The sequence below is a fragment of the Malurus melanocephalus genome, unplaced genomic scaffold (genome assembly GCF_030028575.1).
Source record: "Malurus melanocephalus ecotype Western Australia unplaced genomic scaffold, MMel_1.1 scaffold_1282, whole genome shotgun sequence".
NCBI classification, from domain to species: Eukaryota; Metazoa; Chordata; class Aves; order Passeriformes; family Maluridae; genus Malurus; species Malurus melanocephalus.
The window spans coordinates 21,801-32,088 of record NW_026624514.1 but is presented as its reverse complement, the minus strand read 5'-3'; the positions used below and the strand labels follow the sequence as shown (position 1 = coordinate 32,088).

General features: G+C 65.6%; 2 protein-coding genes across 2 annotated transcripts in view; one reads left to right on the top strand and one right to left on the bottom strand.

Annotated features, from left to right (window-relative positions):
* The window catches only part of ANKRD24 (ankyrin repeat domain 24), a 7,550-nt gene extending 1,646 nt beyond the window's left edge, over window positions 1-5,904 (bottom strand). The window contains exons 1-18 of the mRNA XM_057387655.1: window positions 5,709-5,904; window positions 5,599-5,663; window positions 4,642-4,822; window positions 3,538-3,668; window positions 3,372-3,460; window positions 3,025-3,089; window positions 2,700-2,757; window positions 2,552-2,622; window positions 2,303-2,409; window positions 2,043-2,230; window positions 1,831-1,859; window positions 1,646-1,738; window positions 1,354-1,458; window positions 1,167-1,211; window positions 984-1,082; window positions 843-909; window positions 626-747; window positions 3-542 (exon numbers count right to left, since the gene is read on the bottom strand). Coding sequence (XP_057243638.1) covers window positions 3-542; window positions 626-747; window positions 843-909; window positions 984-1,082; window positions 1,167-1,211; window positions 1,354-1,458; window positions 1,646-1,738; window positions 1,831-1,859; window positions 2,043-2,230; window positions 2,303-2,409; window positions 2,552-2,622; window positions 2,700-2,757; window positions 3,025-3,089; window positions 3,372-3,460; window positions 3,538-3,668; window positions 4,642-4,822; window positions 5,599-5,663; window positions 5,709-5,825 — 2,172 coding nt within the window. The 5' untranslated portion in view covers window positions 5,826-5,904. The remainder of the gene's footprint in view (window positions 1-2; window positions 543-625; window positions 748-842; window positions 910-983; window positions 1,083-1,166; window positions 1,212-1,353; window positions 1,459-1,645; window positions 1,739-1,830; window positions 1,860-2,042; window positions 2,231-2,302; window positions 2,410-2,551; window positions 2,623-2,699; window positions 2,758-3,024; window positions 3,090-3,371; window positions 3,461-3,537; window positions 3,669-4,641; window positions 4,823-5,598; window positions 5,664-5,708) is intronic.
* Window positions 5,905-7,146: 1,242 nt separating this feature from the next.
* The window catches only part of SIRT6 (sirtuin 6), a 5,257-nt gene continuing 2,115 nt past the window's right edge, over window positions 7,147-10,288 (top strand). The window contains exons 1-4 of the mRNA XM_057387654.1: window positions 7,147-7,253; window positions 8,477-8,604; window positions 8,865-9,047; window positions 10,244-10,285. Coding sequence (XP_057243637.1) covers window positions 7,188-7,253; window positions 8,477-8,604; window positions 8,865-9,047; window positions 10,244-10,285 — 419 coding nt within the window. The 5' untranslated portion in view covers window positions 7,147-7,187. The remainder of the gene's footprint in view (window positions 7,254-8,476; window positions 8,605-8,864; window positions 9,048-10,243; window positions 10,286-10,288) is intronic.

The window sequence follows — 10,288 nt, the reverse complement described above, 5'->3', positions numbered from 1 at the left end:
GCCGCTCCCGGCGTGTCCCGCGGCCGCGCCTCCAGCTCCCGCCGCAGCGCCTGGGCCTCGGCCTCGGCGCGCCCGCAGCGCTCCAGCAGCGCTTCCTTCTCCCTCGACGCCTCCTCTGCAGAGGCTCCCGGCGAGGCCGCGGCCTCCGCAGCCTCCAGCCGGGCCCGCAGCTCCTTCAGCCGCCGCTCGCGCTCCTCCAGCTCGGTCTGTGCCCGCTTCAGGGCCGCCCGCGCCTCCGCCAGCTCCGCGCCCGGCGCCCGCTCGCCGGACGGGGAGGAGGAGGGGGATGTCTGCACCCCCAGCTCGCCCAGCGCCACTTTGCGCTCGCCCCGGGCCCAGGCCGGCTCCTCGGGACGGAGCCCCGCGCTTCCCCCCGGGATGGGCTCCGAGGCCCCACGCTGCCCGTCCCCGCCGGCCTTGGCCTCCCTGCTCTGTGCCCGCAGCTGCTCCAGCTCCCGCTGCAGGGCCTGGTACCGACTGGCGGGCACCATGTYCCCCGGGGCAGGGGGGCTGCTCTCGTCCCGCTCGTAGTTCTCCAGCACCTGCCGAGAGAGCGTGAGGCCACTGCGGGACAGGGGACAGGGCAGGGACAGAGGGACACAGGGATGGACAGAGKGGGACGTGCCTGGATTTTCTCCTTCAGCTCCTTGTTCTGCACAGTCAGGGATTTCACCTGCCCCTGGAGYGTGGCCAGCAGCTCCTCAGCCGAGGGGCTCAGCGTCTTCTTGGAGAGCAGCATCTCTGCTCCTGTGGGACACAGAGACCCGGGGCTGTGCCCACCTGTGCCCCCCCTGCCCAGCGCCACCTCCCCGGGGTGTCCTTGGGAATCCGCAGGGCCCTACCTGGGAACTCCAGCGGGTCTCCCTCCTCATCCTGCAGCGTGTCGATGTCATAGCTCGTGTTCTCGTTCTGGGGGTGCAGGGTGGAGGTGACMGCCTGTCCCCAGCCCTGGGCACTGCCAGCTGCGTCCTGCCCACACCCACCTCCAGCGAGGACAGGCGGCTCCGCAGAGCCTCCACCTCCTTGCCCAGCTTCTTCTTCTCCCCATCCCGCGCCGCCAGCCGCTCCTCCAGCTCCCGAATCTGTGGGGCGAGGCACGGGAACTGAGTCCCGATGGCATTCCCGGCACCAGGAGCCCTCARAGCTGAGCTCTTCCCTGGCCTCACCTGCTTCTCCATGGAGCGCAGGGAGCCCTCCTCCAGCTCTGCCCGCTGCCAGCACCCAGGGAGAAAACAGGGAGGGATGAGTGCTGTCCCCRTGCCCRCTGTCCCYGTGCCYGCTGTCCCCRTGCCCGCTGYCCCCTCTGCTCCCCAGGGACACGGTGGCATCTCCCCAGGACCCTGCAGCTGGTACCTCCCGTCTCTGCTTCTCCTGCTGCTCCAGGCCCCGGATCTTCTGCAGGAACTGGGCCCTCTCCTGCCGCAGCCTCACGATCTCCTCATAGGCATCCCGGTCCTCCTGCAGGAATCAYGGAATCATGGAATGTCTTTGCCTCCAACCCCGTGTGCCTCAGGGGGCTTTTTGACACGGGACAAGCTCTTGCAGGGCATGGAGCCCCCGGTGCCAGCACAGCCCCTCMTCGAGGGGGTTTGGGGCTGCTCTGCACCCACCAGGCCAGGTGAGGATATGGGGACCCCCCTCTGACCTGGCTGGAGGTGCCCGGGGGAGGCAGAGGGGCCTTYCTCTTCCTCGGGGTGCTGCTCTTGTCCCTGACAGACGACTGGCTGGGCGAAGATGTCTGCGGAGACCCCAGGGCAGAGGGGACATCACCCCCATGGTGACCTCCCTGCCCAACCCGGGACCTTCCAGGGATGGGCAGCAGCCCCTCACCTGTGACGTCTGCTCAGTCGACTCCTCTTCTGTGGGGCAGAGTGGGAGAAAAAAGAAATTGGGGAGCTTTAGGGGCTCAGAGCTCAGTGGGTGCAGGGGCAGCGCAGGCAAAGGCAGCCCCAAAACACCGGGGAAAAGGGGGACACGATCCCCCGCGCTCTGCCAGCCCCGTGCAGGGTGACAGGAGCCCCGGGGTGCCCCCGCAGCCTCACCGCTGGCCCAGGAGCGGCGCTGGGCCGCCTCCTGCAGGAGGTGCTGGATGAGGGCGTTGCCCGTGGCCAGCCCGTAGTGAGCGGCGTCGTGCCCGGTGGCGTCCACCACGGCCACGCGGGCRCCGGCGCTGACCAGCACCTCCACGGTGTCCACGCTGCCGCTCTCGCAGGCCAACATCAGCGCTGTCCTGGGCACGGGGAGAGCGCGGCTCAGTGCCCGATTGCCGCGGCCACCGCCGCCCCCGGTGCCGCAGCCCCACCTGCCCTGCAGGTCCCGGCTGTTGACGGCGGCCCCGCGGTGCAGGAGGTACCGGCACAGCTCCGAGTGGCTCATCTTGGCAGCCAGGATCAGCGGCGTGGAGCCCTCCTGGGCACGGCAGCGGGGAGGAGGAGCAGAGCGGGCTCAGATCCCCCTGCAGGTGTCACCCCGAGTCCCCTGTGCCACCCCAAGCTGTATTTTGGGACAGCCCCGGGCTGGCACAGCAGGGCCGGGAGCTCAGMGATCTCACCTTGTCCTTGCTGTTCAAAGGGGCCTTGAAGTCACAGAGGATCTCGGAGCAGGAGATGCAGCCGCTGGCAGCTGCGGGCAAGGACAGAGGCTGAGCGCTGCCCCCCGCGGGGACACGAGAGGACAGRGCTGGCACTGTCCCCACTCACCCGCCAGGTGCAGCGCGGTGCGGCCGCTGCCATCGGCCACGTCCACGGGGCAGGAGGCCTGCGGAGAGAGCCGGGGTTATGGGAGGAGGGGACACAGGGACAGGGGACAGGCAGACAGAGCCCCTGTGGCTGAAGGACAAGGGACAGAGCCCCTGTGGCTGAAGGACAAGGGACAGAGCCCCTGTGGCTCCCCGGTGCCAGGCAGTGGCACACAGAGCTGGGAGCCCCCATGCCAAGGCTCTGGGGAGGGAAGGGGGGTCAAGGACAAGGGAGGGCACCGCGCTGGCATAGCACCTCCCTCCCTCCCTCCTCCCCCCGGCCGTACCTGCAGCAGTTTGCTGACACACTGGGGGTGGCCGTGCTTGGAGGCCAAGTGCAGGGCAGTGTTACCTGGGAARGGACAAACAGGTCAGAGCATGGACAGTGGGGCTGTGCCAGCGGGGACAGCCTGGGGACAGACAGAGGGAYRRRCACACMGGGGGATCTGCTGCAAYGGGGCTGAACAGGAAAGGGAMAACSYCAGGAGCTCCAAATGGGCAATGCCTGAGCTCCTTTAGCAAACTGCGACAATTTACAGCCCCCCAGTTTGGCCACCACCTCTGACCCCAACACAGCCTCAACACCTGGGGACAACCAGTGGCCTTGGGCTGCCCACGGTGGCCATGCCCTCACCCGCGCTGTCCTTGGTCATGGCATCCACGCCGTGGGCCAGCATGGCTTCCAGGCAGTCCACGTTCCCCCGCGTGGCAGCCAGGTGGAACCTGCAGCGACAGCCAGAGCTGTGGGACTCGTGTCCCCTGTCCCCAAACGTGTCCCCAGGGCGGGGCYGGGCACTCACGCGGATTTGCCCTCCGAGTCCAGCTTGGTGGGCACCAGGCCCTTGCGGAGCAGGAGCGACGTGACCCGGCTGGCATCGTTGTAGTCCACGGCCTGCAGCAGCTTCTCGTCGTTCTTGGTCCAGTCCTGGCTCTGCAACGGAGCCCAGAGGAGGCTGTGACAGTGCCAGCTGTGACAGTGCCAGCTGTGACAGTGCCAGCTGTGACAGTGCTGTCCCCAGGGCTGGGCTGGGCTGGGCTGGGCTGGCCTTGTCCCCATCCCTGCTGTGCTCCCCCACCATCTCCTGGAAGCTCCCCCCAGGTACCGAGAGTTCAGCTGGGATTGGGATGGAGCTCTCCCTCACAGAGCTGGGATTTACAGACCCAGCCTGATTTAGCTGTGCCGGGCTGGGATTTAGGAGCGAGCCCGGCTGCCCCCAGATTCGCCCCTGACGCCCCAAATCCCAACACTAAACACAGCCAGCACCCATGGGAGCCCCAGCTCTGCCCATTCTCCCCACTGATCCCACTCCCAGCCCCGCTTTGCTCCCGGAGGAGGAAGGGATCAAAGCAGGGCGAGCACAGATCAAAGCAGCGAGAGCAGATCCCCGGGGATGCTCCAGCCTCCCGGGATAACGGGGCACGGCGCCGTCCCCTCCACCCAGGACTCGCTCTCCCAGCGCTCCTGGACACCCCAATCCCAAAGGAGCGACCCGCAGCGGGACAAGGACTGCAAGTCCTGGGTTCACCCCGCAGCCGGTGACGACAGAGCGGCGCTGGCTGCGGTCGCGGCGGCAGGAAATGGATGTCACCTTTCGGGAGCCGCTGGCACCTGTCCCAAAGCCGCCTGTGCCCGCCGGGTGCCCTCCCCCGAGCCCCTCCAGCCCGGTGGAACCAGGGACAGGGAACAAACCAATCTCCCGGGGCTCCTGGGCAAACTGRGAGGGTGGTGCCCGCTCCCTCCACCCCCGTGTCAGGCAAGGACAAAGCAGGATGGGGAGGACGCGGAGCAGCCCCGCGATGGGGATGGGGACGGCAATGGGGGCGGCGGGGGGGACACGGCTCAGCCCGCAGGACGCGACCGGAGGGGAGCCGGGAGGGGACCCGGGAGGGGAGCCGGGACGTACCGCGAAGGAGGCGGCGGCACAAAGGCAGATCTGCTTCATGGTGCCGAGCAGGAGGCGGCGGGAGGACGCCATGCGCCCCCCGCCCCCAGCCCCGGCCAGCACGGGCACCCCCGAGCCCGGAGCGCTCCGGCATCGCCGCCCGGGCGGGGGCCGGGGCTGCGGCAGTGGGAGCCGGGACCGCCTCCACCCACCCCCGTCCCTCCCTCGTCCCCTCCCTCCCTCGCTCCCTGCTCAGCATCCCCGCTCCACGCGTCCCTGCATCCCGCCACGGCGCGGGGAGCGGCTCCCGCACACACACTGCTCCCAGTTAAAGGAGGGGTTGGGGCCGCGGGGCGCAGCTGTCCCATCTTGTGCTCAAAAACACCCCCAAAATGGGGCTGAGCATCCTCGTGTCACTGTCACCCTGCCCCGAGGAGGGGGATGTGGCACCCCCTGCTTTGCCCTGCCCTGTCCTGGGGCCAAGGGAGGGCAGAACCCCCCCCGAGTGCATCTCAGGAACCCCCAAACACCTTCGGGGGGAGCCCCAAAACGCAGAGGGTGCCCAGGCACTGCCCTGCAGGGCCCCGGTGGCAGCAGGACATGGGGAGCCTCTCAGGGACACGGCCAGGGCAGTGTGGGGAAACGGAGGCACGGAGCAGGGTGGTCCCCCAAAACTCCATGTGAGRGGCTTCAAGCTGTGTCCCCATGTCCCCAGTTGTGACCCCCCAGTGCATTGGGGATAGCGCTGTCCCCCTCTGCCCTCTGYGGCCCCGTGCCAGGCCACTGCTGAATAATTGAGGAGCATCGACAGGCCGGTTCCACGGGTTGTGGCAGCTGGCAAAGCGGCACTTGTCCCCAGGAAGGGGACAGAGAAAGGACCTGGGACCCGCTTCCCTCTCCTCTGCTCTGCCCCGCTCCCAGCAATGGCTCTGGGAGTACTGGGGGCTCCATCCCACCGGGCAGGGTGGCAGTGCCAACCTCCGTGGGGCTGCTGTCCCCGTGGTGAGCGGCCACTCCGTGTCCCAGGGCACGTCCCTGCGACGCTGGGGGCAAAATGAAAATCCCCAGCTCCTCATGGCCTAGTGAACATCCCAGGGCAGGTCCCCGTGTCCTTGAGGACATCCTGGAGCAGATCCCCGTGTCCCCACGTCCCCAGGGGTGGCACTCACATCTGCCTTCTTGAACCTGGCCTTCAGGCTCTTCATGGCGGCTCAGCCTCAGTCAGCCCTGCGGCACCTGCTCGGGGATGGCCACGCTGGAGGGTCCGTCCCCGCCCGGGGACAGCTCGGGTTCCCCCCGATCCGCCGCTCCCGGGCCGTGCTGGAGCTGCCAGCGCAGCGCCGGGAGCCGGGAACCGGAGCCGGGGATTGTGTTACGGCCGCGGCTGCGGTTACAGCCCCGGGCACCGGGGGGGCCGGGCCGGGCGGTGTTTGGRGAGRGTCTGCGGGCACCTCTCCTGCCYGGGGACAGGGGGACAGGGGGACACGGGGTGTGTGGGGAGGGGACAGCCTGGGCTCTGGTGCTTGGCACCCTTTGCCCGTCCCAAACACCCCCTGCCCGTGGTGGCACCTCTTGTCCCGACCTGACCTCCCCTTCCCCGCCATGGCACCTCCTGTTCTTGTCACCGTCCCCTGCTCCTCCCTGGCACCCTCTGCTCTCCTTGGTGGCTCTTGGTGGCATCTCTTGCCCATCCCTGGCACCCCTGTCCTCGCCAGCGCCCCTTTGACCACCTCTGTTTGCCCCCGGGCTGGGTTTCAGTGCAGATTGGGCCGTGTCGGGGCTGTGTGAGGGCATTGCCAGGGCGGTCTGAGGGCAGTGTCCGGGCAGGTTGAGGGCAGTGTTCGGGCAGTGCCAGGGCAGTGTTCGGGCGGTGCCAGGTCAGGGCACCGTGAGGGCAGACTGAGGGCAATGTCCGGGCAGTGTCCGGGCAGGTTGAGGGCAGTGTTTGGGCACGTTGAGGGCAGTGTTCGGGCAGTGTCCGGGCAGTGTCCGGGCAGACTGAGGGCAGTGTCAAGGCAGTGTCAAGGCGGTGTCCGGGCAGTGTTTGGGCACGTTGAGGGCAATGTCCGGGCAGTGTTTGGGCACGTTGAGGGCAGTGTCCGGGCAGTGTCCGGGCAGTGTTCGGGCACGTTGAGGGCAGTGTCCGGGCAGTGTCCGGGCAGGATCAGGGCAATGTCCAGGCAGTGTTCGGGCAGTGTTTGGGCACGTTGAGGGCAATGTCCGGGCAGGTTGAGGGCAGCGTCCGGGCAGGTTGAGGGCAGTGTCAAGGCAGTGTCAAGGCGGTGTCCGGGCAGTGTTTGGGCACGTTGAGGGCAATGTCTGGGCAGTGTTTGGGCACGTTGAGGGCAATGTCTGGGCAGTGTTCGGGCAGTGTCCGGGCAGGTTGAGGGCAGTGTCCGGGCACACTGAGGGCGGTGCCAGGCCAGGGCACCCTCAGAGCAGCCTGAAGGCACTGAGGGCACTCCCGCCCTGCCCGGCTCCAAGATGGCGGCAGTGGCGGCGGCCCCGGGGCGGTTCCCTCAGCCGCGGTCCCGCCCCGCGTTTCCGGCCGCGCTGCGGCCGCGCCGATGGCGGTGAATTACGCGGCCGGGCTGTCCCCGTACTCGGACAAGGGCAAGTGCGGCCTCCCCGAGGTGAGCGCGGCACCGCCCGGGGAACCCCAACCCGCCCGGGAGAGCCCCCGCCCGCCCGCAGAGCCCCCCGCCCTCCCGGGCCTCCCGCCCTGCGCGGGCCCCGCCGCGGCCCGGCCCGTTCCTATGGCAACCTCGGGGACACCGGGGACGGACCGAGCCCTCCGTGTGTCCCCAGCGTATCCCGCGGGTCCCTCGCTGTCCCCACCGGCTGTGGCYCCTCCCGTGGCGTCCCCATGGCTCCCTCGTCCCCCTCATGTCCCASCCGTGGCTCTCTCCTTGTTCCCTTTCCGTGGCCTCCCTGAGCCACCCAGCGGTTCCCTCCTTCTCCCCCCACATCCATCCCACGGCTCTCTCCATGTCCCCCCAATCCCATCATATCTCCCTCAGGGCCATTCCACCAGTCCCCCCTCATCCCCCTGAGCTCCAGCAGCTCTTGGGAAGCTTAAAACAGGGTTTGGGAGGAGAGATGGGGCCTGTCCTAAGCCAAGCGGGTAGTGAGGGGACAGGGACACTCATGGTCCTGTCCTTGTCCCTGTCCCCAAGAGATGGGGCTGSAGAAGCATCTCAGGAGTTCAATCCCGACCCCACAAAGTGGGTTTTTGTCCCCACCTCCACAGCTCCCATGTCCCACGCTGTCCCTCAGCCCTGCCCTGTCCCCAGAGCCGGTGGCACTGCTGGTGACAGCTGGGACTGAGCACACGTGAGGTGGCCCCGGGTCACTCCTGGAGCCCAGCATGGTCCAACTGCCTGTCAGAGCAACAAAACTGCTGTTGGTGTTGGGTGTTCCAGCCCTGTCCCTGCAGGGAGACGCTCTGGACAGCGTTGAGTCTCTCCCATTAAATGCTTCTGTCGTTAAGGAATGCGAAATCCTTCGTGGGAAAGGATGAATTGTTACTGGGGTTACTGGGCACTGGAATCATAGAATCCCAGAATGGTTTGGGTTGAAGGCGCCTGAAGGATCATCCCATTCCACCCCTGTGGACATCTTGTACTGTCCCAGGGTGCTCCAAGCCCTGTCCAGCCTGGCTTTGGGCACTGCCAGGGATCCAGGGGCAGCCACAACTGCTCTGGGCACCCCGTGCCAGGGCCTGACCGCCCTCCCAGGGAAGGATTCCTTCCCCATATAATCCACCCACATGTACCCATGGAGATCCACCCACATGTACCCATGGAGATCCACCCCACATGTCTCCATCCCACGCTGTTTTGATTTGTTTTCCCAGATTTTCGACCCTCCGGAGGAGCTGGAGCGGAAGGTGCAGGAGCTGGCTGACCTGATCCGGAGCTCCTCCAATGTGGTGTTTCACACGGGAGCAGGGATCAGCACGGCCTCGGGAATCCCTGACTTCAGGTAAGGCTGTGGGCWGGGAGGGTGGTGCCTCCTCCGAGTCCATCTCCCATCTTGGAAAACTCTTGGAAAGCTCTGGTTCACCCCAGACCTGCCCCAYGCCTCCTGTCCATCCCTTTTCCCTCTAACACAAAATCCCCATGTGTGCTCTGTTTGCACCAACCCCCAAAATGCTGCTGATCCATGAGCTCTGCTCCCATGGGCGGTGCTGGTGCTGTTCCTGGAGCCTGAGCTCTCCCTTCCTGCTCTCTCCACGGCTGCAGGGGCCCCAATGGTGTCTGGACTATGGAAGAGAAAGGGCTCTCCCCGAAATTCGACACCACCTTTGAGAAYGCCAGGCCCTCCAAGACTCACATGGCGCTGCTGGGGCTGCAGAGAGTGGGAATCCTGAAATTCCTGGTCAGCCAGAACGTGGATGGGCTGCACGTGCGCTCAGGATTCCCACGGTACTTTCCCAGCCCCACACAGGATTCCTTGGGAATCTCTGCCCTGTCTGACACGGGGAGTGGAACTGGAAGGGGATGAACCAGCTGGAATTTAGAGGAGAGAGGTTGTGGTTCAAATCCAGARGGTCATGGAATGAAATTGTTGTTCTCTAGAAATGCTTCCGGGTGCTGTTTGTGTGCAGGTCATGGAATCATGGAATCCCAGTTTGAACAAGGATAAAACAGAGTAACAACAGTTGGAATAAGGATAAAACTGGGAAACAACAGTTTAAAAAAGGATAAAACAGGGAAACAGGCCTTGGGCAACAGTCCCAGGCACAGAGGGGATTGTTGGGGTGCCCTGGGTAGGGCAGGGGTTGAACTCGATGGTCCTTGTGGATCTCCTCCAGCTCAGAATACCCTGTGACATTTGAGGATGCTTTGGGTGGGACTCAGAGCACCCTGGGACAGTGGAAGGTGTCCCTGCCCGTGGCAGGGGTGGCACTGGATGATCTGGTCCTTTCCAACCCAATCCATTCTCAGGAATGACCGAGGAGCATCGATGTTCCTCACACCTTCAGCCAGAGCTGCCTCCAGGGGGTGTTTCCTGGGATTACAAACCCCAAATCCTGGGTCCTGCTCCCAGCCTCACGTTTGTCTGTTTAAACTAAACAACCATGGGAAAGGGGGTAGGGAATGATGACAGAATTCATGGTGCTCCCACAGCCCGGAGCYGCTGGCTCCTGTTGCAGTTCAGCCCAGCTCTGCCTCCCAAATGAAGCTTGAGTAAGAACCACTGAACTGGGGCCAAACTGGGGGAAATCAAGTCAGTCCTGTCTCATCCAGCCTGGAGGAGGTTGGAGTGGGGCTCCGAGGAAATTACGGAGAGCATGGCYGTGTTTTCCTCTGGCTTCTGCTCCGAGCCCGAGGGGAATTTTAGGAAAAACAGGTGTCAGAGGGCTGGAACAGCACAGGGACAGACAGGAATGTTGGGTGCTGGAAAAGCAGAGATCTGGGTGCTCCCGGGAGCTGAGGTTTGAGTGGATCAGGAGCTGGAATCAGGGCTGCAGATGGAAACGTTAAAATTGAGGCTGGGAACTGCTGTCCCTGGTGGGAGATGAATCCATCCCCTGGCAGAGCTGGGGCGCAGAGAAGCCCTGGAGCTCTCCCAGGGCTCCCCACCCTTCCCCAGCTCACCTGTGCCATTTCTCCTGCAGGGACAAGCTGGCTGAGCTGCACGGGAACATGTTTGTGGAAGAGTG